Genomic DNA, 27,710 nt, shown 5'->3' with positions numbered 1-27,710 from the left:
AATAAGTAGTTAGCAGTAGAAATTTAATATTTTTTTTACATGGATATACCCAGTGGGTTGTACACTACATGATTCAATCACTTTTATGTTTTTTCGGTGGGGTTTGCTATGTTTTTTTTTAGGTTTGGGGGGTTTGCGGGAAGTTAGCAATACCCTGTTTTTTCCGCCAAATTGGACGCCATATTGGATTCTGGCATGATGATGTCATCGTATCGACTTGATTCATCAACTCCTATGAGAAGTAGTTATTAAAGTAAGCCTCTACTAATTTTAATCATTAAAACACAACTGCAAGTAACAAAAACCGTTAATTGATTTTCCCTATCCCCTATATAGGTATTTGTGTGTGTTAATAGGAATTTGTGTGTGTTGTATAGGCCAAAATTTAAAAGTGCCGTAAAAAATTTTCCCCAAGACCCTGGGATGGGGATTTTTTTTCTGACATTCTATATGGTATACTCTATCAGAAAAACCAAAAAAAAATTTTCCTATACTTTTTTCCCGCTAAATTTGTACTGCACCCAGGCTCAATATATGGCTCTGGAGTCAGTTTGTAAAGTGCGCCCTCCTAATTTCTTCACGGTTGGTTGGCGTTCAAAGAATGACGTCAGATTATATTTTGAGATAAAAGAAAAGAGAAAGTAAACAAAGAAAATGTTGTCAGTCAGCAGAAGCTATCCTGAAATAAACACACATTACTTGGTAAATGAGTAGATGAGGAGGTGTAAAGTAGTTCAGATTATATCAGTAAGTGTTTATCCTTCATTTGAGGCAGTTTGTTTGCCATCACCAATACAGACAAGGCTGAGTAGGCCTACTAGGCTAGCCTGTGTTGTTAAAAGGTACTTTGTTAATTCATTGGTCTCCGTCGTCACGACGGACGTCAGGAGGGAAGAGGTTATACTCCTGTACATTGTTTGACAATAACAAGGGGTATTCCATGAATGAATAGATTATTATTACAGTACTGTATTAATTAGGCCTACTCTTCAAAATTATTATTTTGTATATTTTTGTCTGCTTTTCTTCTATTTTTTAAAAATGAAATGTCAAAATATTCACATTGTATTAATTATTATATTGATACTATTAAATTAAAATAGACTCCAGACCATGATGGTACCGTAGAAATTATTTAACAGTACATTTTCATTAAAATCTTGACTGAAATTAAAATTAAAATCATACATTCTTGATATTTTAATTATTACATTAATTGTGAAATGTATATTTTTATGATTTTTTTCTGCCAAAAACAAAAAGATTTAAACTCTAAACAGTCTTACTTATACAGGAAAGAAAATAATCATAGCACGAGGTATGGTGTTGTTTATATACCTGGCCACCGTAATTAAAATCAGCTCGATTGAAACTTGTTCATTCTATTTTTTAGTTAATATTTGCCAATCTTTAAGAAGATTTATTAGATTATTATTTTATTATGATAATGTAATGGACAAATGAAAAGCTTTTCAGTATCAGTAGTTGTAGTTTTATATCAGAACTTTCAACATACAATTGAAACAACTTAGATACAGGTATCTGTGATATTTTTCCTGGTTTTTAATCATTGATGCATTTAATAATTTAATAAAAATTGTAGATATTTTGTGTAGCGCCTAAATGCCTTGGCCGTTTATTTGAATACGCTGTAAATATGGTACTACCATGTGAAAACAATGTTACTGTATACTAAACTGCTATTTTTAGTAATTTAAACATTGTTGTAAAATGTTCGCCTCTAAATTTAATTCAGTCACTGTTTTTACAATTATTAAATATTATTATAACCAATAATTTGACACGGAAATTATAGATGATTTATGAATCTCCTGCCATTTTTTGCTTTTGTACTTTTTTTGTAACCCCAATCCAAGGTCCAAAAATATATGAAAAATCATTTCAAATAACATCTGCTAACACCTGCTTTTGGAATTTGACTTTAAAAATGAGATTTAAATTTTAATCAGATTATGACAATTTATGTATTATTTCCTTCCTGCTATGTTTGTATTGCCTTTGATGTGATTCCATTCCAGACATCTGTAGCCAGCAATTACTTCTATTGTCTTTGTCCACATTCTAATTGTCATGATCTGTAGACCTTGCAATGTTTATTACTTACACCATAGAGCTCTATGCTTTACACACTAACAGTGAAATACATGTTCATTTCATTCTTCCCAAACTGTTCACCACAAGTTGGACTTTCCTGTAATTTTGTTTGTCTTTTGGAAATGTTACATACAATGTTATAAAAATTATAAATAAATAAATATTGGTGTTGAGAGCCTAGTGTAGGCTATAAAGTATAACTGACGTTTAACTGTCCCCTCCCCCTAAACATTGATCAAGTACAGAATCTCTAGCCAAAAATAAGATATTTTCCAAAAGGAATTTAATTTATGCAAACTATGAGTATTTAAAGGGTCTGTTTCTGCTGAACATTTAAAAAAAAAGGTTTTTAAGAAACTGGTTTTACTAGTAATTTGTTGTAACAAGACCATAGAGTTAGTCAAATGTTAGCACCAGTCAATAACCTTCTGAACTTTGGTACAATTGAGACCACAATTGTGTTGCAGCAAAGAAATTATTATTAATATTATTTAAACGGTTTTGTGAGACCGCAATGGGTTTTTAAAACCTTTTTTTTTCTAATCAGAAAACCATTTTTTGTTTGGCCAGTAGTGCCATTTCTAGTTCCAGAAAAAAAAAATACATTGACGAAAAACAGTTTTTCTTGCCAGCAGAAACAGGCACTAAGAGTTTTAATTATTCTAGCTAAAATATTGTTATATAATTTCCATTTGTTTCACATTTTTTAACTAAAGCACACATTCATTCAGTTGCAAGCCTCTAGAAAAAAAAAGAAGGCCAATGTCCTATCATTATATTGTTTTTCCAAAGATTCTAACTGTATTAGTTTGTTGTTATAATTTTATAACCACAATTTTTTTTCTAGATCGTAGTGTACCTTTCACTTGATAAAAAAACAGATTGTTTCACTGAAAACAGGAAACTGTAAAAGCAATTAATGTACAGTATATCACTGCATCAGATGTTCTCGATTAAATTCTGGAAAACTATAGCTCATTTCATCGAAAAAACGGAATCTATTGTGGTTTTTTAAATCCTTATTATAAAGACCCCACCACTCCTTGACTCTTTAAACTGTACACAGTACAAATAAATAAACTCTATGTTATATAAATAACCATTTACTTTCACACAACTTAATTTAAATTAAGGGTGTGAAATTTTATAAACATTTTGATACTAAATAATATAATAACAATAATGGTAGTCTTTAAATAATTAAATGTTTCGCCTTTAAATAATTAAATGTTTCTTTCTTTCACACTAAACACACAAAAATTATCCATATTTAAAATTAGAAAATTGGAGAAAGTTAAAATTGTTTGTTACTAAAGTTAAGCTGCACATTCTTACTGGTACTAACTGTCTTTTTTTAATTGAAGAATGTCTTTTTAATAATTAATTGAACATAATTAAAATAGATACTGTAGTTACATGGTACCCTGTTATTTTAAATATTTTGGGATTGAACAATGTGACAAAATACATTGTGTCTTTGCATTGTCATTGTGAATACATTGAATCATGGAGAAATTCCATTATGCCACTTTTTCCAAACAGTAATTGTGAAATAAGCTTTGTTTTCAAACCAAATTAATAAACAAAATTTTGACCATAATAATTTACAATCAATTTCAGTAATATAATGAACTATGCAAATTTGAATTGTTAAATTTGTACAGAAAAATGGAAAAGGCCAACTAACTATATTATAGTCTATTTCATGAGATCCCTACCTTAGGTACAGTATAATTTAAGTACAGTACATACTTAGATAGGAAAATGGAACTGTTCAGGCACAGTATCGGGCCTTATGAACATCTCTCATGGATGACCATTGTAGTAGTGATTGTCTATACTGTAGGTAAAGTGTCTCTTTCATAGACTACCAATACTATTGTTTTTTTATTGTGTAAATATATATAATTTATTGCACATAAAAAGAAAAATCTGTAAAGAAAGGATCAAACTATATTCTTAATTTTTGCCTATGTTTCATTGAATTTCAGATTTTACTGTAGAATGTCTCGGCTTCAGTTTAACACCGGTTCTGTGAACTTTGACATGGACTATGATGATGAACCAACATTTCAATATGAGGCTGGTAGTGTCCAATCAGAGTCTACAACATCAATTGCCAGTTCTGAGACAACGTCTGAAGATGACATCCTTAACGAGGACATTTTACACAGCTTTCAAAACACACGCGGAAATCTGTGGGGAGGGTTTGATGTTAAGAGATTTTCCAATAGGTCCGATTTTGAATATAAAATTAAACTTGGCCGATTTTGGAAACTTTTAGGAAACTTATTTGTCCGTGTAAACGTTGGAGTTGTTGTGTTAATTGTCAGTTTTTGTTTACCAGTGACGTTAATGGGACTATCTATGTTTTATATTAAACCTGTTCCGCATTTTGACATTTCGCTCGATGCATTTGAAATCCCTAATCATGTGACTTCAATTCGACAAGAATCGTTAAACTTAGCACGAAAAGAGATGATAACCGGATTAACACTAGAGAGTAATAAAGCAAAGAGAAGCATAGGAGGAAGTGCAATAGATAGAATGTCAAATAGAAGACTGCGGAGGAAAGTTGATGAGGCTACATTCCCACCACGAAATTCCATGTGGCGTATGGAAGTTGTGTTTGTCGCGCAAGGAGATAATAATTTAAACATTTTTACAGAAGAAAGACTTGAAACAATACATGAAATTGAAATGAAGATTATGAACCATAAAGATTTTAGTAGATTTTGCTCCAGATCAATGTCTTCTAGAAATGACCCTGCTCTAGCTAAGTACTACTACTGTTCACCTTTGAACTCTCTGATGACTTATTTTTACCCCAGTAAAATTGGAAACAATGTAAGTTTACCATAATATTAATTGATGAAAAATTGTGGATATTTTCTTATACTCACACTAAATTAGAATAAATCGTCCCGGCAACTGGGGTTAAACAACCTGATAAAATGTTCCTGACTTCAAACAACCAAAAACAGATTTTACTTTGTGTGGCCTATGGGTCGGTGATCCTAACTTATTTCTCCATGGCATAATAAACATAATTTAGAAAATTTCAAGTAATTTCAATAATTAAGATTGGTAAAAAAAGCATGAGATTTTACAGTATGTATGTGGTGTGGGAGCTTGCGGTTAGGTCAAAAAGTGTGAGCCTCATGCCAGATGCATGGGACTTCACGGCTTGACGTGTATAGCGATGTGTGATGCTTGATTGCTGTCATCCTGGAAATCACTTACTACTACTGTACTAATCATTTACTATTTGATGTATCAACACTTCACTTTTAATGTTATCATGAAATTGAAATCTTCTTTACTGTCTGGCAACTACCCAAATAAAGTCATCAATAAACGAAAAATTATATGGTTAATTAATTACCTGTCATTGAGTAACTTTCTCATCCCTATGTTGTTGATTTTCTTTTCGTTTCATAGTACAACTCTATTTTAAATTTAATTATTTGCAATACAATAAAATACTAATTATTGTGTTGTTGATTCATGATTTGCATTGCAGATCAGGTACGATGGTATGGGAAGTGAACTTTCCAACATAGATGGAGCGCTTGAAATGGCGATGTCGAGCGAGAACGTGTACTATTATGTTGATCAAAATATGAATAGTACAAACAAACAAAGCTCACTTCTACGGACTGAGGTAAGCAAACAAACTGCTGTAAACTTTACCATGGTGTTTTTTTTAAATGTCGTCATTATTTGTACTGTTCTATATTTATCTAGAAGCTGACATGACAGACAATTTTACCCTTTACCTGCTATTAACAACCATACTATAATATCTCAATTTTCTTCTTTTGATCAAAAAATTGCCCAATGTTATTGTTATTTTGTGTGTCAACATATTAGGTCAACCGTTACTAATCCATCCATGACGTAAACCATAAAATTAGCATCAGTTTTTTTTTTCACAATTTCCTTATAATCTAAAAAGGTCCAAATATATATATTGAATACTATTGAAATTGCAGTCCCCCAGTTGCCAACAATTTTTAGACCAGCTCATGGGTGTCCAGTATTTTGAGAGTTTGCTTTGATCGTAGGCTACTGAAAGTAGGTTTTTTTACAGTAGTGGAGCTGTAGCTTGGTGGTTAACACTAACAGTCTTCCAATCCCAAGGTCCAGAGTTCAATCCTGACCTAGTACCACAACTCTTTCAACTTCACTCCCTAAGCCTCAAATGAGACTTTATTAGCATAATCATAGAGATATCTCTATAGCATTGGCATAATAAATATAAAATAGTTTATTCACCCTGTAATTGACGAGTTACTCATTGTCAAAAACACAAAAAAAAGAGTATTTCTATTCATGAAATGTGAAGGCCCGTAATTACTATGGAAATTAGGCAGTTAATGGACGTGTACAGAAATGGGAATAAATTTGGCCTACTGTAAATTTGTAGTAAACCCTGATAAAACGTGATTATTATAATAAAATAAACAGAAAAATGTCCTCATAGTCAATAAGGATGGAGCTTTGATGAGCCATTAGTATTACGAAAAGTGAAGACTGCAGTGAAATGCTAAGATTAGAACCCTGCGTTTGGCAGTATCCAAATAATGAATGACATAATTCATGATAGGTGTGTTACAGATATGCTTAGAGGTGAAATATAAGATTTGACATCCCTGAGTGAATATTTTGCTCGAGGGAATATATTTCCCAAATCGTAGTTATGTGATGCAGTTTCAACCAATCACGTTCACATATTTACATAGGCTATGTATATAAAACAAAAATGTGAAAATATAAAAAATTTATCATTTTTCACCAAATGATTCCACATCTTATATAGATCCCATTAATTAATCAAAATCAGTGTTTTTTTTTCTTAATTAGTACATCGCTCTCCAAAAATGTTAAAGTTTTGATCAACTGCCATTTTGAATACCTGTATTATTGATTACTGTATATATGCCAAGCAAACAATTATTTGTTTGTCCACAGCAAAATTTTATATAACATCAAGTTACTATAGTGCAGTTATTTTAATATATGACTAAACAATCATCCAATCAAATGACAAGAATCTAGATTGTGTGTTATGATAGATAATATGTACTAAAGGAAACAGTTTTACATTAAATATTAAAAATATATATTAACATTTTCAAGGAACAATAGCTTAAATTTTGTAGCTTAAGTTGGATTACCCAATTTTATTGAATGGGTGAAGGAACAAGGTTGAGCAAATTATTATCACATTCAGGTTTTTAGGATTATCTACTATTTCCATCAGCACTAATATAGTACATTACAAGGAAATTCTTTTTTTAAACTTTTTAGAGTGACACTATTATTCAATGTGTATACTGTTATTGTATTCAATACAAAAACTACACCTAGTTAAAGTATACGGTTATGCTCTGTTTATCTAACAACATCAAACTAGATTGACAAAAAAGTGTGATTTGCCCAAATCTGGTAGTGATATGACTATCACATGTCTATTATATGGGCACATCACATTTTTTTGGCAAATAAAGTTTGATAGTGTAGACAGAGTATAGTTATATCAAATTATTATAGACATTTCCCTGTGATTGCAAAGTAAATGCTGATTAAAAATGATTAGATTAAATTAGATAGTAATTGCGTTGTAAATGTATAAAACTAGTTTGACAAAAAAAGTGTGATGTGCCCAAATATGGTAGTGATATGCCCAAATATGATAGTGATATGACATCATGTCCATATATTGGCAAGGTGTGGCTGTGGGTGTGGTCATTGGCTGCTATGTTACCACACTATAATAACTATGGTCCTGTTTCTGCTGCGAAAAATAACCAGTTGTTAACCGTGTGAATAAAGTAACCCCAATTTCTTAGCAGTAGACTAGAAACAGGACAAATTTTCAGTAACCAGTTAAATGGTGTTAGAACACCATTCAACCAGTTATTACTGTGCAAATTTTATTTGATTGACAGCCGCTGGACTTGACTCAACTACACTGTAGTAACGCTTGAATTGGCTGCCAGTGCCCATTGCATTTTGGGTATTGATAACGATATTCATCAACGAACACCCACTGATTTAAACGGTTATTTTATGACCACAAATTTAACAGAGATGCAGTTGATAAAAATAATTGTTAAAATCAATTTTGAAATTTATTCTATGCAGCAGAAACACTACCCTATTGTTTGTGGAGTGTGATATATTTATAAGGAAATAGTTCAAAGTAACCCTTAATGATCTAGAGACTACTGTACAGTATATCCAGTAAACATATTCTTCACATACCGTAGACCAAAACCACATCCTAAAATAATGTGTAAACAATTTTAACCATAATACAAAATATAGAATCGACAATAAATAACAAAATAGAATCGATTGTGTGGAGTAGTAATATTCATTTTAATTATTGATATTAATTTTTGCACTATGCTTGAAATATTTATTATCTCCATTATACTATATTTATGAGCACGCAAACAAATACACTGCTGTTAATAAAGTATGTAAAGTCTGATTATTGTATTGCTTCTATCCAATGATGTTGTAACTGGTATAAATAAAAACAAACTTTACAGATTTTATATTGTAAAAAAATAGAATATTTTGCTAAAGTCTAGGGATATTTATACTGATTTCTCAGTAACTAATATATTTGAAAAAAAGTTGTTCTCTATAGTGGGATTTGAACCCAAAACCTCCAGAGAATACCAAGTTTAGCTAGCTCAGCTAGGTTTAAAGACCCTTCCCTGCAATTTTGGACGTTTTTTTGAAAATAATACATATATATCACTTTAAAAACATTAAACCATGTCATTCCTTGTAAATGTATGTTTTATGGTAAATTATGATAAAAAGTGAGAAACAATGCACTACCTAAGTAGCTCGCGGCAATCGACCTCTCGTGGACGGTCTTAGGCCTAGCCTAGCTAGGCTTAGTTTTGTAGGCCTAGCTGGTAAACATCGGTAACGTACGAACATCGTACGCTAGCTATATACCTAGCCTGACGTTGTATAGTTGCTGCATTAATTGTCTTTCTATTTTTGCCAGACTCCGTTGATACAAATTGGGGAAAACCCGGTATTTTCGCTGAAAAGTTAGGAGTCTTCCATTTGTTTTGGCCTCACGAACGATCGAAAAGTGGGCGAATTACAGGTGAAAAACAAAAATATCAATCCGTGCGCAATGCATTTTGGGATTTATAGCGGGCCGCTATAATTATTAGAATCGACTTATTTTTCACATTTTTAACCGTTTAAAGACGAAAAAAGTTATCGCAATAGGACCATATAGTATTATTTTTACATTAAATATAGTTTGTGATCTTAAATTAGATCTAAAAAACGTAGGGAAGGGGGCTTTAATGTTTTCTTGCTTTATTCCATGATGACAAATCAGTATATAATGTTTGAATCTCTTGCTGTTGCCAGAAATAATGTACAACACAGATAACTATAATGTACATGCAAGACTCGGTGTCTGTACAGGCTAGCCAATGTCCTTTGTTGTCCGTGTCAAACTTCCTTTCACCGTGCTCAATAACAATACCGTATTTTAATAAGTAAACATGTCAGACCTTCTATTCAATAATGAATACAAATCATGTATTATTTCTTTTGTAATTACTGTTCAATTACTGCTGCTTTCATGTTTAATCATTGTCGAAAGCCAATAAAAAAATCTCTCCGATTTTGGCTGTCACCACGCACAATACAGGTTGGATTTTAAATCACCAGCCTTTAAATTTAAATAAAGAATAATTAAAAGAAAATTATTAAAAAAAAGTTGCAGTGATAACAGAACAATAGAAATTTTACTAAACAGAAATACTGAACAACACACGATAGAATTTAATTAATCAAATGGCAATACACATTAATCAATGGTTTCATAACATTTAGCTACTAAAGCCTAGTGTGATATTGGCAACAAAATCCATCATGGGAGACCTTTAAAATATTTAAAATATGTTTTAAATGAATGAATAAGATTAATATTAATATCAATATCAGCAAACAAAAAAACCTATCAAATTTTCTCTTATTATTTTCCTAAAAGGTGTTATTTGGTAAGCCTATAGGTCAATCATGGGAGCCAAGTTTAAGCGGTGATGAGCAGAGCGCTGAATTTCACAAATTTGTTATCACCTATATTGATTTATTGGAGGAACAGTCAACAGAGTAAGTATACATTTATACGCATCTTTGCATCCCCATGTATCACATACTGAATTCCTCGGAAAAAAAATCTACACACAAATTTTTCTTTAAAGTGATAATTCAAATTACAGTAACCTTCAAACAAAAAGAAAACTCCAACAGTGAACATATAATACACAAAAAATGTTATGTCATTGTGTTTACCAGCAGCAAAAAAAGTATGATCGTTTTGCTGATGATTCCTGCACAATACATAAGAAGCATTAACATAGATGTAATACAAATAATGTAATATTCACAGTAATTAATTCATGAGTACAGGAGTTTCTAATCCCCAACAACGATGACATTTAGTAATAACATGATGGTCATGGCCATTGTCTATAGTAATTATGCAAACAGTAGTGTACATACTGTTTTGGCTCTTTTCAATTAAAATAATTTATAAATCTACTTGGCTCTTACTGTAGCCAATGGCCAGTTGAGCTTTATTGTGGCCAACATTTATTGTGAAAAACATTTATTGTGAATTTAAACATTCATTGTGAAAAACATTCATTGTGAAAAACATTCATTGTAAAAATCTGGTGGCATCCTGCTTTGAACTCAACCTGAAGAATTTCCCTAAACAAGCTATTTCATTTTTCTAACAACCTCCTGTTTACTTCAATTATGTATTGCATTGATAACTTGCTTGTATGCGCTATATTATTATTCTTGAACTTATTAAGGATGCAATTCAAGAGATTCAATAATCAAAATATTCATTTAATTATAAAAAAATATTGTTTTGGGGTCAGAAAGGTTAATTTTAAAATAGAGATATAATTAAGTCAAACATTTTTTTTTTGTAATTGATTTACTGTAACCTTTTAAATGGCAACTCTTCGCTTGATAGTTCTTGGAGTCCAGATTGTTCAAACAGCTCCAGATTAAAAAATGTCTTTGTTTTGATGTCATACTAAATAGTTTTTAAAGGGCAACACCAGATTCAAATGTCTTTGTTTTGATGTCATACTAAATAGTTTTTAAAGGGCAACACCAGATTCAAATGTCTTTGTTTTGATATAAGAATTTTAAACAAGTTTTTATAGCCATGTACATACAATTAAGGATCTTTCACACCTGTAACGGCACGAGTCCGGCGAATCGAACATCAATCTTTCGTAGAAGCGTGAAAACGAAACATTGACGTTTGATTGGATTTTCCGGAACCGTGCCGGAACAGGTATGAAAGACCCTTTACACATGTGGATGATAAGTGCATGAAAAGAGTAATATCATCTCACGGTGTGCTGATGACAGTAGAGGCTTCATATGCCATCGGTTCGCATCGTCACTTTCCAAGGACGATTATTATACTGTACATTTAAAACAAAATTTAACTTACAATACATTTATATAACTATATTTTCCACAGCAAAGTAAAAGTCCTGTATGGAGGAACAGAAATATTTGACTATGAGGTGCAGTCATCGCTACATCATGATCTTCTTCTTAGCATCATTACACTAGTGCTCATCATTATTGTATTACTCATCCTAACATCATTCTCTCTTTGGTTGACTGTGTGGGGCATGCTGAGCGTACTCTTGAGCTTCTGTTGGGCTTTCTCGATTTATCGTATGGTCTTCCTGAAAACCGCCTTAGGAATGCTGAACGCTGTGTCGGTTTTCGTTGTCATTGGCATCGGTAAGTTTTATAAATACTGTACTTATATTTAGTCACTGCTATAACTTTCATTCATACACATTTACTCAGTTATAACATTAACATTAACTGGGGCCCGCATAGAAGAAAATTAGGCTTGTCTCATGAGGGCCCCGACAATACATGTATAATACATGAAAAGAAATATAAAACAATATTAAAACAATAAAATAAATATTAAAAAAAAGGAGATAAAATATTGAGCATGAAAAAAGTTATGATGTTTAAATTGCTAAAAGGTAGCGTTTTACAGATATAAAAGATATGAATCAAAAATTATCCATTTTAAACATTTTTTTCATTTTCCAAATTCAAACCAGACATGTTATATACATAGGACATTTAATAATTTATTGTATTAGGACACAGTACTTTTACCCTTGAACTTGTACTAACTCTCTACCTTGACTTAGTTATTATATTGTCCAATACTCCACTACCTTGGAATGTCCACTATTGTCCAATTGAATTACAGTTCTTAGAATGTTTATCACAAATGATCACACAGATTATATCCTATTGCTACTCTGAAAAGACAATTTGGATTAATTTGAAGTGACACTACAACTTTTAAATCAATGTTGAAAACCCTGTAATTTACCTTGTGATGATTCTTTATGTACGACCTCGTTATTGTAAAGATTTGTGTTCTGGTGTGTCAACAACACTGTCAGAAATTCAACCTGGTTTCTTTTATATAGTTAATAAAAGGAATTACAATGTACTGTTTACTGTACATTGTAATTCCCTTTATTTCACCATTGTTGGTATGATAGACTAGGCCTCCTAAATAGACACTTCCAAATTGTGTACAAGTTCTATACAACTTTTCTAAAAATAACTTTACTTTTGGCATGGAGTAGCCCATGTAAGCAGTCGATACATTCGAATTGCGAAACACATCTATCTATGGAGAGCTTCTTCCCAATATGGCTGCCGGCAAATCAACCAATCAGACACGGCAATATCACACTGCGCTTGAATTCTTTGGACCGCCGGGGATCTACTGTTATCACTGTGTGCGTGTATTCTAAAATGACCCTCATAAACAAATTGTATTCTTGAAATAGTTAATCTAAAATATATAATATATACATTTAAACTAAATATTTGTCTTGTTTTTTTATATGTTTCTTCACAAAATAGTATCAATTATTATTAATCTGTTTAAAAATTGTTGATCAAGCCCGGCGGCCATCTTTTAGGGAACTTTTCCATAAGATCCACCTTCACTGCCATCTAGTACGCCCTCTAGCCTTCTACTGTAATCATTTTAGGTTATTTTAAGCCATCTTATGGGTTTGTGTAAATCAAAGTTGAATGCTACACTATTATTATGTTGATTGTTGGTAAATTTTACCAGTTCAAAAGGTTGATAACCGTGTACATTTGACTTTACCGAAATGACAATTCAATGAAGCAGAAAGATCACTCATTGTAAAATGTCATCGTCCGCGTGGTAGGCTACAGTTTCTTGTTGCGTTGGCTCGAAAGACATTAGCATTAATGTAAAGTTCCGTTCTGTAATTGTTAAATTGGAATTGATAAAAAGACATTTCCTATTGGCTCGTCCTCTCTAATGCTTTTGAGATACAGATATGGATACTAATATGTATAGTCTGTATAGGCCCATTTACTCTGCATTGACATATGAGTTTGTTTTAAGGCCCATTTACACTCATGCAACAACAATCGACGATAAATATATATCCATTTTCCTACATAAAAACAAAAGAAATTTGAAAAGTTTTCATGAATCCTAAAACTTACTAACTAATTAACCATCTATGCTACTTTTGATGAAAATAACATTTTCACACACGTCAAATCAAATGACGTTGTGATTAATAGTAAGAGCAATAATATATGTGATGATGCAATGATTTGATTGTTCTTAATAATGATGTCATTATTGGGTTTAAAACATTTTTATTTTTATCAAAGATTGCATAAATGGCTGTCCTATAATTCTAGAATGAAAACATTTTCTAATTCACTTTGTTTTATGTAAGCACAGTGTTTGTTTATCATTTATAATTGATCGTTATCATCCTGGTGTGCCCTAGCTTTAAGCTCTATCTACACTAACATTGTAACAATCTTTAGTTTATGTGACAAAAAAATTTGATGTGCCCATATATGGACATGATGAAGTGCTATCAATGTTTGTTTCTGGAGCCTTAATTATTGTTTGAATACATTACAATTGCAACACATTTAATTTTTTATTTGAGATTCATACATTATTGAAATTACATTACATTATTAAATGTATGGACTGTTTAGTTGAAATACGTCATGAAAAAAGAGATTGTTCCCTCATTGGCTTCTAAAATCATTGACATTTTCACTGCCTTATAATTATTATAATTTTATAATAATGAATTTGCTGTGACAGATACAGGATGTTCACTATGACGTTATTTAACAAGAACCAAATCTACATTAAAATTGTATGTATTCTGACTTAACTTGAATAATTTATAGATAATCACAAAGCAATTTGATACACACCATTATGTAATACAACAAAGAAAAAAAATATTGGAGGCTAAAGGTGAAATCCATGAAATTTCTGTAGAATTAATATTATGAGTTTGATTTTTTAGTACACATTACATTTGACTCTCATCCGAGACCAAACATTTTCAGAATACCAACATTTTATAATAATAATTTGAGCTATTTGGACCCTAAAATAAATTCTGGCTTTTCCTAAATGTTTTGAAGTGCTGAAAATGTTTAACACATGATTTTATACTGCATTATATTATAATATATTATAGTACTGTATGTGATTGACCATTTATGTTGAAACCGAAATACTAACTAAGAACTTTTAAACTCTGGCATTACTTATGTGTTAAAGGTTATAATATTATAGACTTAAGGGGCTAATGAAAATGTTTTTACAGATCATTGTTTTTTTTCTCATTTTAGGTGTGGATGATGTTTTTGTGTTCATGAACACATATCGACAAGCCACACATTTGAAGGAGCCTGCCCTCAGGATGGGCTATACCATTAAGACGGCGGGTATTGCAACATTTTTCACTTCTGCCACGACTGCTGGAGCTTTTGCAGCCAATATGGCTTCACAGGTTTGCTAGTTGCCTTTTGTTTCATTTTTTTACAATTTTACATTCAAAATTATGATTAAATATTCAATTTAACTCTGAACAATCTTCCCAATTCTATGCAAGAGTCGCCTTTGATCGGTTTTCAAAAGCCTTTTGAAAATACACATTTTTTTTTCGTTTTAATTCAGTCAGTAATTATTTATTTCACACATGTTTTATTTTTAAATGCTTTGGGACAATCTGCTTTGGGACAAACTCCAAACCATTAACAAATAACACTTAGTTCTTTTTCATAAAATCATATATCAATAATAAATATGTAGATAATTTGCTAATTATAATTAAATCTTATACTGTACATTGATACACCAGGTTTGAATTTGAAACCTGTACTAGAAATGGCTTCATAGAAGCTTCATTTAACTTACAATGGTATCTGGTAACTCCAAGGTGGGTTTATTTGAAAGATATGATTATGCAATGTTTACTTAGCAAGTGTACAAAATACAGATCTATTGAAACTAAAGGAGAGACCATGAAACACAAGTACAGAAATAGAATTGCATCCACAATTGAGAATTGTTCATTCTGGCTTTGAAAACGGTCTACAAATATTTACGTAATCTTGAAACTTTTGTGAAATTTCCAAGATAAAGTTTCAAAGATGCATAATTCATCCATTACATTCAAGCTTTTATAGTTGATATGACATCATCATGTCCATCCACCATCCTAGTCAGTGATAATGATAGACACAAAGGGATATATGCTAAATATATTCCTGTTATTAATTTGTTTGTTACAGTATATAGCTACAACTAAAGTTGTTCAATATGTTCAAACCTTTATGTAATAAAAGACAAGAGAACATTAATGAAGGCTAAAAGAGAATCATTTAACTGCAAAAATGAAATCCTGAACTAAATAGGAATCCACCCATAAATACATACATTTAAACATTTTATTAGAAATATCTTCATTCATTTCATCGTTCATTTTATTTTCAGATTCCCGCCATCCATGATTTTGGTCTTTTCATGAGCTTGCTTGTGTCTTTTTGCTGGTTCACAGTCGTCACTATCATGCCATCAGCAATGAACTTGTGGGGGCGCTATTTTCTCTGCGAGTCTGCCCTGTTAGTATTTTTCTGAGATTTTTTTTTATATTTTAATTTTGTACAGTATTTATACATAAATTGTAAAACTAACCTTTTCTAGTATAGAAAATAAAGGGATACTGTAATAATGAATAGGTAATTTACTGTGTGTGAAGATACATTTTGTATTCATAAATTATAAATTACGACTTGTTGATATAGCACAATGAAATAACTGTTTTACAGATAAATCACTTTTGCTTAAGTTGCTAAACACATCAACTCTGGACCCACAGTTCAAATATGGGTTATTAATCACTATTAGAGCAATTTTCCAGCCATACTAAACACAATGTCTCAGTTTCCTGATTATTAAGCAATAATTTCCATTATAAGGTGCTATACTTAAGCAATATTTTCCATTACAAGGTGTTACTGTTGCAAAATGCCTATAATACAAAAATAGAAAATAGTATCAGCTGAATTTCAGGCAATAATATACCCTATAGTGTCCTCACCACAGTTCCTATTCAATTGTTACAGTAATAAATATATATGTATGTATTTATATTTAGATTGAAAAAGTGTAGTCGAGGTGATGGTTCATCGCATCTTCACCGTGTTCTTGCTAATCATGAGCGAGAACAGACAGCGCCATCTACCACTAACTCTACCACACAATCGGATGACAGCGACATTCAACTGCTTAATATTGAAGACGACTGTCTACACCAAGGTATATATTTTGTAGTAGTTTGAGTCAAAACACACCCTTTGATGTAGTGGATTTCTGTAACTGTCTGTAGCTGTGACACCATACTACTCGCATCTGAATACTTTGATGTGAAACCTCTAAGCGCTGTACATATTATACTTTGTCGTTTTTTGATCCAGAAGTATGGTAACATACTCCCATAATGCAGCTAGAAATCAGCGCAAAGTTGTGTCTTACCAGGAGAAAGGCAAACATAAGTAAAATATCTTGGCTAAGGATTCAAGCAATGCGACGAGTACTGGATTCGAACCAATGTCCCCACGATCAGTAGTCCAACACGCACTGCGTTGCTCACTTTTACAACACATTTTCTTGTTGTTATTAATATCGTCATATATAGATTTTTACGATTTCTTTTCCTGAATTTATGTGATTTTACTTTTTTTATTTTGTTGAAATGTTTTTTGAATATAATTCATTATTATTTTTTATATATTGGTGTAGATTTGTTAGATGATGATGATGTGGCCCTTATTGATCTGTCACCGTCACCTGATCATTCCAACAGTAACCAGCAGGACTGGTCTGCTTCTAATCTTAGCAAGGGTTTGCAAGTTTTTATGGCACGCTTTGTAGCAGAGCCAGTAATCAAGTTTAGAGTTTGGTTTATAGGTAAGGTTTATTTATTTTAACAGAGAAGAGAGGTTAAACTCTCAACAAGGCCCATTTATACTAGGATGATAATGATTACATACAGCAAAAGATATTAGAAAAGCTTTCATTCTAGAACCATATGATAACAATTTATGCTGCCTTTTCACACATCCAAAAATACATCAAATGATGCCATGATTATTAACAGCAATAATATCTTGATGATACAACGATTTCATTATTCTTATTGGTCATGGCGTCATTTGATTTGACAGGTTTATTGCTCTTCTCGACCATTAGTTCTAGTAGTGGAACAAGTCTTTTTGGAAATGGTCCAGTGTACACTTCTAACTTATGTGCATTTTAGAGAGGCTTTATTCATCTTTTGGAAAATCTATCTGGTCCTTTTCAGCCCTGTTGTGAAGAGACAAATGATGTGGAAGCTGTACAAAACAAAGAGGAAAAATGATTGTCTGTGTTTTCCATATTACAATAATTTTTATTTTAAATTAATTTATTGGTATTTTTTCCTAGTTGGTTTTGTGTTATTACTTGGTGGATCTATAGGCCTTGTCATGCAAATTCAGCCCGCTTCCCAACCACCGACTTTCTACAGTGAAGATAGTAACCTCCAACAGTTAATGGATCTTGCGTACAACCTAAGCAGCAGTAACATCCACTGCTCACAGTGTTCAGGTTTCTACCAGGCCGCTGTGGCTCAGGTAATCCCTGCAACTACGACGATGTATCACGGTAAGAAAGTGACAGCTGTTCCGCCATCTGCCGGAGTCACGCATGGTACTCACCGGAATGTGGTAACTAACCCAACTCACATAACCTTGACACCGACGGTGAAGGAAACTACTCCTGCCACCACTGCATGTAAGTCGGGCAGATGTGTTAGGCAGGGAAGGGTTACATTGAAATCAACCTTTCCCTAAATAGCTTATGTGGGAGAGAGTGTGAGTGTTTTGTTAAGAGAAGGCTGCAAAACATAGTTTTACAGTTGGTCTAATCGCTTGAGTGATTCATAAAGAGTGTTGCACTGGAAAATATTACCATAGGGCGAGTGTTGTATGAGGAGAGATTTGCACAGGGAGAAGGTTGTACAGAATGTGGATCTTAATGGCTTTGTTGCATAACAAGGGTTGCACTGGGAGAATATTTAATGTAGGGTGTTGTACGATATGAGAGTTTTAAACTGGGGGAAAGTTTTACTCAACTACACTTAATAATCAACTACTTTTTCACTACATCTTTATTTACAAAATTAAATTGAAAAAAACAAAATTGACTATTTTTCTTTCAACATTTGCTAAAACGTATTAAAATACTTATTTTAATATTATTAAGACTGGCATTCTGTGGTCAGTAATCTTTTAGGAATGTTTGGAATTTGAAATAGACTGCAACATGTTAAACTGCCTGCCCTTTCTGTTTTCTGGGGTTTTGTGTTTGTTTGGTTTTTGTGCTTTTCTTCATTTTGTTTGCTACTGTATGTGCATACTTGTTAATAATGATTGTTGTGAATGGACTTTGTTTTGCATGGTTTTTTTATGTTTAATGCTGTGTACGTGTTTATACAAGGTGTATTATTAGAAGATTTTGACAAGCTTAATGCTCAAAGAAATCAATTTTATGTTATACGTACATGTAAACCCTACACTGGTAAACTTGTGTGTGCAAATTCGAGACAACTCTGTCAAGAAATGTTTAGCAAAGTTTGTTCAGTGTAGACCAGTTTACAAACATTGGCAAACTGCAAAAACAGGTTTTTAGAAGTCTACACTTGCAGACTTTTTGCAGGTTTTCAAGCAGAAATTTGGTCAATTCTACTAGTTTCAGAAATGTTTGGGTACTATAGAAAACACAACACACTTGTAATAAAATATTATATTACAGAAGTGCATAACAAAATCATTAATAGTCAAGTTGAGTGCTGCGCTTTTGTAACCGTGATGCTTGTTCGATCATTATGAATTCTTTTGCATGGGGTTTTTCTAATTTTCTTGTGTTTGGGTGTGTGGTATTCTAATACTCTTCTGAATGTATTGTGATGTTTTAAGATCTGTAACTTTTCATAACTTTCATCTATCGTATGAATTTGGTCAATTCTACTAGTTTCAGAAATGTTTGGGTACTATAGAAAACACAACACACTTGTAATAAAATATTATATTACAGAAGTGCATAACAAAATCATTAATAGTCAAGTTGAGTGCTGCGCTTTTGTAACCGTGATGCTTGTTCGATCATTATGAATTCTTTTGCATGGGGTTTTTCTAATTTTCTTGTGTTTGGGTGTGTGGTATTCTAATACTCTTCTGAATGTATTGTGATGTTTTAAGATCTGTAACTTTTCATAACTTTCATCTATCGTATGAATTGATTACTACACAATCAAAATAATTATATGTACAATGATTTAAGAAAATGATGAAATCGGGTCTCAGGAAACCAAGAGGTTTGTATGATAGAGACCTCAGATTACTTAAAAAAATAATATAGTTCATGTTCAACAGTAAAAAAAGATAATGAGGGGAGAAATCAAAAAAATAGACAAGCTAATTATTTACATACAAAATTAATGAAGAAAAAAAATTGTTTAAAGTAGATGTACAGAGTAGTTTTTAAAATATAATAATAATAAACATAGAATAATCTTATTTATTAAATACAATACACTATACAACAGGAATAAATAACAAAAATAGTATTTTAAACTGAAATTTCAACGCTAGCCTAAGCACAAGCTCTAGCATAGCATTCTATGGTATAATTTCAGGCTATGACGTCCAACAAAGGAACAAAGTATGCCATATTCAATTTGTTTTATTACTCAATACATTGTTCAAAATTCACCCATAAATACAATTGCATTGTCTGTTGCATGTATTCAGTAAACAATGCAAATCACAACTATAATAAAAGATGGAAGAAAAGTGTGTAACTACATTTTAGTCAACTAAAACACAAACAATTCTTACTAGCTTTTTACCACTGTACTACTACTGCTACTGTTACTGAAATTTTATTTATTTATTAAAATCTTCCAACTAATGTTCAATTAATTAAAAAAGTATTCACATTCCATTTTCATTTCTCCGTTCACAGCCAAGAAGAAAACATGCAGTGATTTAATCTGCCCTAATCTTAAAGAATGTCACATGGAAAAGTCTGTGCCTGTTTGTTCGTGCAATTTTTATTGCTCCACCAACGGACCATCAGTGTGCACGTCAGTTGGGTTAACCTATCCGAATGAATGTATCTTTCGACAAGTCAAGTGTACGATGTCTCTGTGGAACGTAACAGTAGTACACACAGGCAAATGTGTTAATGGTTTGTGTAATTATTTTATTTCTCTGTGTGATAAAATGTTCTTTTAGTGTCTGCATTAGTGGACTCTTCCTGTAGGAATGAGGTCACAGGCATTTTGTAGGTCATGTAATTTTTTCACTGTTATTATCCTTTATGGTTTTATGTGTGTACTACCGTATAGCCTTCACATGGCATAAAGCAATTTGTATTTAAATGCAACACATACTTGGTCGTTTTAACGTGCTGAGATTGAACAATAATATTTAGATTAAATGTTGATAAAATCTTAGTTATATTTTTTGCATAGCACTCCACAAAACTTTTTTGATTTTTTGACTCAATGATTTTGTTTAAATTGTCCAATAACTTTTTTTTTCCAGAACCAATTCACCCACCCTACATTCCTACGTATTTGCCACCATCTATTTCACAAGAACATGATGATGAAGATGAGAGTGGTTCTCCTGGAAAAGGATACAATCCATGCAAGGGAGACTCATGTGGTGATGCTGCTGAACGACCAGTTGTTGACAGTACTGCTATGGTGTATGTGGTTTTTGGTATAGATGGTATCAGTAAAGGAAATGAAACTAAGGGCAAGCATGTTGTAAATGAAAATGAGGTAAAATTAATTGATAAATTAAAATGTTTAAATCCAGCAATGTTTCTATTTAAGACCTGTAATTACTGTCAGCCATATCTACATATGCATTTGTTTGATATAAGTAACATACCTTGTACATCCAAGGCTTTGTAAGTTGTATCTTAGAATATCTAATGATGTCATTTATTTAATACATGATTTTTTTTGGTGTACTTGACATAAAGCATTGTCATAATTCAGGACGTATGTCTTATTCTGTCAAAAGTCTCTTCCAGTTTTATCCAATCCTATGCAGTTTCCTACCAGTCTCTTCCTGTTTTATCCAATCCTATGCAGTTTCCTACTAGTTTCTTCCAGTTTTATCCAGTCCTGTGCAGTTTTCTACAGTCTCTTCCTGTTTTATCCAGTCCTATGCAGTTTTCTACTGTCAGTCTCTTCCAGTTTTATCTAGTCCTATGCAGTTCTCTACAGTCTCTTCCAGTTTTATCTAGTTCTATGTAGTTCTCTACAGTCTCTTCCAGTTTTATCCAGTCCTATTCTCTAGTCTCTTCAAATTCTATTCAGTTCATTCAGTTGGATGTGTAAATAATGTGCACGATAGTTATCATTTTACAACTGCTAGTACTTCTTTTTGATAGGGTAAAGTTATATACACAAACGCCTTCAATTTACTGGACAAACAGACGATGCAACTGCTGTGCCGAATATGTCGGGACTTGGCCTCAAATAATGATCTTGTTTATGAAGGAGGCGCAGAATGTTTTTCAAGTTCGATGGGTAAGATACTTTGGAAAGAATATTCAGTAAATTATAAAAAGGTGCATTAAAATTGAATTGTTTATAAGTCATCTCATCACCTGTGAAATTCAGAATAATCATTGCCTTTAGTGGTAAAAAGGAACCTACGATTATTAACACTTATGTAAATGCAGTAGTCATAAATCTTAGAGAAATAGTTTCAGCTAGTAAAACTGATTACCTGGAGTTTCACCATACCTAATTTTGCAATGCGTAAAAGAAAATAGAGATATATATATATGCAAATTTTGCATACATGGTTTCTAGGTCATTTTCAACACATTGGGTTTATCGCCATTTAGTCATACAGTAGAATCAATTGTATGCGTATTATTTATACAGTCCAATATAATTATAGTTATTCATTCTTCATTAAAATATATACAAAGTATAAAAGATAATAACAGATGAAATTGAAAAGGAACATCAAAAAAGAAGCCAATAAAAAATACTAAAAAGATAAAAAACTTTATTTTAATTATTATTATTAGGTCATAGATAAAAAGTCATTTAAAAAAAAATTGAATACTTCTGATACTGTACAATACTTGTTATTTCTGAGACAAATATCATTATTAACGGTTTTATTGTAGTCAGTCTATCTTAACAGCACATTTTACTGATTTTTTCATTTTCTTTTTCAGAGGGCTATTTAGACAGTCTTGGTGGAGAATGTGCAAATGTTCCAAAACCACGATTGTTAAAAGGTCAGAGATCAAAGAGCGCTATTGGTGTTGATCGGCATAAAAATCCAATATGGTATGCCATGGCCTTTGAATCTGTAAGTGAACCTAGTTAGTACTTAATTACTTTAGTTGATTGATTGTTGTAATATTTGTCTCAAACAAATTGTCATCAAAAGAAAAGAAATATTCCATTTCATTGTAGCTCTTTGATCAATTTCAAGAGAGTTGATATTTCTAAATAATCACTTTCTTATATAACTTGTATTAGTTTAAAGTATAGAAAACTACATCTCTGGAAATAAGGACTGGGTCCCTGTTACGCATGGCAACTGCAAGAGTAACACCCAGATACTTAACTATCCTAATACTATGAGATGCTTTATAAGTTTCATTCTGAAGCTGGCGGAGTGGTTTTTTTTAAATTAAAGATCAGCTTAATTAACTGAACTATGAACAAACCTAATGACAGGAGATCTGTTTTGACCCACCAATATGCTTTTTCCTGCAAACAAGGTCACATCCAGTGAAGCACCTGTAAATTTTAATTCATGCAATGCAAATAGCTGTTGATCAGACATACCTCTATAAAAATAAAAAAATAAAAAATGCAAAATATTATTGTATTAGACTATTATTGAGAAATAATAAAAAAACACTTGAATGGCTAGTGTTATCGCACAGAACAATTTGATAATCATATATCTCTTTATATGTTATTTTGCAGAAAATTTACATGGGAAAATCTTCTTTCCTAGCCTACAATGACTACCTCCTCTGGGAAGCTGCCATTCAGGACCAAATTGACAAACTGAGTCCAGCAGAAGCTGAGCAGCTAGGCTCAATGTTTCAAACTTGTGAATATTGGAAGCAGGTATTTATGGAGATAATTGGTGTTACGAGCGCAGTGTATGGCCTAGCTTTCTCATTACTCGTCTGCATCGTTGCTGTCGTGATATTTACTGGGCATATTGTCCTACTGTTTATTGTTTTGATGACCATATTTGGTAAGTTTAAGAGTTTGTTGTTATTATGTTGATCAAATTTAATCAATCGATTTATGAACAGGAATATTGTTTACATGATAAATAAAGATTTGATAGGAAAGTACTGAAACCATATAACTTTAAGCGTAAAAAGTTCTTATATCTTACTACCATATATCTATTATTCCAAGCTACAATTTGAACCTCAAATCTTTAATGCATTCAAATGAATGTGGACTGTGATAAATTTGCAACATCTCTCCGACAAAAGACATATACCACAACTGAAAATAAGTAGATATTGATTATTGTTCATCTACAGGTGTCATTTTGGTAGTTGTGTCAATGTTTTACTTACTGGGCTGGCAGATGGGTGCAGTGGAAGCTGTTTCATTGTCTATCTTGGTTGGATCATCAGTGGATTACTGTGTTCATTTAGTGGAGGGTTACCTAATGGCTGGAGAAATGGCGCCATCCAATATAAAGACAGTAAGACATTTATCATTTAGAATTGATTTTTATTTATTTATTTTATATACTGTGTGACATCTTCAGTACCAGGCTGTTAAGATAGGATCATGATCAGTACACTGGGAGACAAGCCTACTATTTTTAGATAATGTACCACATTCTTTTTCATGCATTGTATTTACACTGTACCAACAGCTATATGTCCGATACGAAGGATGAGGAAATTAGAGTAAAGTATTTTGCTTTAGTAGACAAGCAATATTACCCCTTTTACACCGCCAGTAAAAATGCGGAGTTGATCCGGAATTGTATAACCCAAGTCGTACCCGGGACGCAAAAATGCGGAAATGTAGGCCGGTGTAAACGACGTAAAAAGTTACCCGGGTCGCTAAATCACCCGGGTAAGTGATGCGGAATGTATTCAGCGTCAAGTCAACCCGGGACGCACCCGGGATGAACCCGTGTTTGCGGTGTAAAACGCTCAGCGTATCTTTACCTGTTTGTTTACTATCCTCGCTCACTATAGTATTTAATTTACATAGAATTAAGATAAGATTGATTTTGTTTATTCGGTCATTTATTAAATAAAACTTATGGTTATTTATTATTCATTTTTATTTCAAGATATTATTCTTCACGAGTAGACTCAATTTTTGTGTGTATTGCCATAAAACAAAATTGTAGGAGGTATAATGAGCAGACCGTTACTAGGGTCTCTCTTCGTGCGTGAGAGGGCGATATTTGAATGATCTAGAACATTTACACGGGTTGGTATTTTGCAGTGTAAATACACGAAACCCGTGTCATTCCCGGGTTAATGAATCAGGTGTGAAATGGAAATTTATCCGGACACGACCCGGGTTTGTTATAAGCTTGGCTGTGTAAAAGGGGTATAAGTCACAGACAGGTCTCGATCCCACATGTTTATCTGATATCCCTTACCGTAACACCATACCGCTGCCAGAAGTGTACAATTTAATATTAATATACTGTGGCAGCGAATTTATCACAATCAGCCCAGTCCTGCAGATGAAAAACATACTTGTGACAACTGAGATCTTTTAATCGGGATTTGGGTCAGTTTTCTGGTATTCAGGGTTCATTTTGGCAAGTTGTGTTTACTTTTGTTAAATTACTTTAAAACTAATATCAGCTCTTTTTTCCTTTTCAGGACAACAAATCTCTACGTTGTTGGCGTACATCTCAGGCAATCAGTAGCATCGGTGTTTCCATATTCAGTAGCGCCCTCACTACCATAATCGCTGCTGTTCCACTCTGCTTCACGATAATCCAACCGTTTTCCAAATTTGGCAAGATAGTCGCATTGAATACATTTGTAAGCATCCTGTACACGATGACTGCTTGCGGTTCCTTCCTGAGCTGTTTCGCACCTGCTAAATATAAGTGGAGCTTCAAATGGTTTGTTGTGTCCAGTCTTATTGTTGTTGTGTTAGTTGGTGCAGGAATCGCTGGTCTGTATGGCCTACATTTGAATGGCGTCAAAATACCAGGCCCTTCAGGCTCGGAATTGTTTTAAAGCCTATTAATGTATGTAAGTTTAGTGCAATTTTTAGTGCAAATACTTGAGAAATGCATTTTTTTTTTTAAGAAGAAGAATTTCATACAGAATATCTTAATATGATTTTATATTATTTAGAATTTTTAAATTTTGCAATTAAGTTATTTTAAACAGTATGAGTTATTAACTTTTAGTTACTAATTAGAAAAGCAACACTAAGAGGTAGAAAGTGTTCGTATTCCAGTGGTGTACTTTCACCAATATAAACCATTTTTAAATAGAAACTTTAATATGCATAGAAACTAGTAGAATAGACAGATGGAACAAACTGTGGAATAAATGTGTTGCCTTAGTTCACTCTATACTTCTGCTGGCAGCTAGTTAACCTCTAAATTACTTTAATGGATAAAATAATAATCAAACTATAAATTTTTTTTGCTAATACACAAATAATGTATATTTCAAGTTGAATACGGAGAATGTTTATTGACTGTTCCATTCAACGTTGGTTTCAAGGGATTATATTTATTTTGATAAACATGTGTTAAAACTAAATGTAGCAGCAGTTCAGTTTATATGAGTGGTAAGTATATAACTAAATTTCAGAACCGTTGGTTAGATTCATATGTGTATCAGCCAGTCATGGGCTTGTGGCCTAATATGTCTGGTTTTCAGAAATTCTGCCGTCATTCCAAATATGTTTTATTGGATTAAAAATGAATTAAGGACCCGTCTGACCACAAGAAAAGAGTTTTAAACCCATGGCCCATGTTATTTCAATATCCCTTAATACCATAACACCATACATTTCAGAAGTGTACAAAAATACACTCTGAGGCTGGCCTAATATGTCTGGTTTTCCAGAAATTCTGGCATTCCAAACGTGTTTTAATGGTTAAAACAAATTTATTTAGGACCCTTTTGACCACAAGAAAAGTCTGGTTTTTGGCGAGTTTCTATAAAACTTAATCCAGTAAACTCATAAGCTTATAATAACATGAGTATAATCATTATGCAATTGCTTAGTTGACTTGCTGTTGTATGCAACTTTTTTTTGTGTTTTTGTTTTTAAAGTATAAAAATAACTTTACTTTTGAATGCAAACAATAATACTTAAATATTCATTATACCTTTATGCATATTCATTATTTGGGTTTCAGGAATTATAAATAGTAACTATAGGATTAATATTTATAATATTTACAAATTAATACATTAAATAACAGTTCATAATGATATATATTAATTGAATATTATTGAAAACAGTGTGGAATTAATACTAAAATAATAAAACCGTATAAACAATATTTTTTTAATATTTGATGAAGTAAACATATTTTTAAAGATATTTTTAGATTCTATGGAATAAATATTAGCAGATTTAAATTTATGTAAATCCTGATGATTAACGCTCCATTACATGGAATGTATGATGTTGTATTTGAAAGAAAGAAGATTTTTATTAATAATTATTTCTATGTTTATTACATTCCGAATTTATTTATTTAAAACGACAAAAGAGGTTTCCAAAAATATGAATGCCCCTCAAATTTGACTATTTGCAAATATAGGCAGTGCTGTATTCAAGTTGTTTCTACTGAAATGTGATAGAACTTCTGTTATGGGGACATATTTGAGACATTCATTGTTTTTATAATGTATTGTATATATTAAGGAATTACAAATCAGTTTTTGAGACAATCTATTGAAACAGTTCATTTTTTGAAAAATGTTAGTATATGGACAATATTGACCTAAAATGCATACTTTATAATTATTTAACATGCAACATGTGTGTTTTGGAGGTTGTTTGTTA

The 27,710-nt window shown here is 32.1% G+C and overlaps 1 protein-coding gene across 1 annotated transcript; it reads left to right on the top strand.

Moving 5' to 3' along the window:
• Nucleotides 1-642: 642 nt before the first annotated feature.
• LOC144858723 (protein dispatched homolog 3-like) lies at nucleotides 643-25,978 on the top strand. Its single transcript, XM_078714819.1, has 17 exons — nucleotides 643-747; nucleotides 4,107-4,962; nucleotides 5,639-5,779; nucleotides 10,160-10,281; nucleotides 11,681-11,952; nucleotides 14,911-15,071; nucleotides 16,058-16,185; nucleotides 16,722-16,882; nucleotides 17,366-17,533; nucleotides 18,050-18,397; nucleotides 20,630-20,854; nucleotides 21,214-21,455; nucleotides 22,076-22,214; nucleotides 22,880-23,016; nucleotides 23,646-23,925; nucleotides 24,227-24,393; nucleotides 25,547-25,978. Exons 2-17 carry the CDS (start codon nucleotides 4,120-4,122, stop codon nucleotides 25,910-25,912), a joined length of 3,900 nt encoding a protein of 1,299 aa, XP_078570945.1. The 5' UTR covers nucleotides 643-747; nucleotides 4,107-4,119; the 3' UTR covers nucleotides 25,913-25,978.
• Nucleotides 25,979-27,710: the final 1,732 nt, after the last annotated feature.

The sequence above is a fragment of the Antedon bifida genome, chromosome 2, assembly GCF_963402885.1.
Source record: "Antedon bifida chromosome 2, ecAntBifi1.1, whole genome shotgun sequence".
NCBI classification, from domain to species: domain Eukaryota; kingdom Metazoa; phylum Echinodermata; class Crinoidea; order Comatulida; family Antedonidae; genus Antedon; species Antedon bifida.
Note: the sequence above shows the minus strand (reverse complement) of the source record. Positions and strands in the feature narration are given on the sequence as shown.

Bases quoted from the DNA above. Each gene is read 5' to 3' on its own strand.
- LOC144858723 (XM_078714819.1), top strand. From the start codon at position 4,120: ATGTCTCGGCTTCAGTTTAACACCGGTTCTGTGAACTTTGACATGGAC. The intron at 21,456-22,075 runs GTAAAATTAATT...TCTTTTTGATAG, and splicing joins ATGTTGTAAATGAAAATGAG to GGTAAAGTTATATACACAAA. The intron at 23,926-24,226 runs GTAAGTTTAAGA...GTTCATCTACAG, and splicing joins TGTTTTGATGACCATATTTG to GTGTCATTTTGGTAGTTGTG.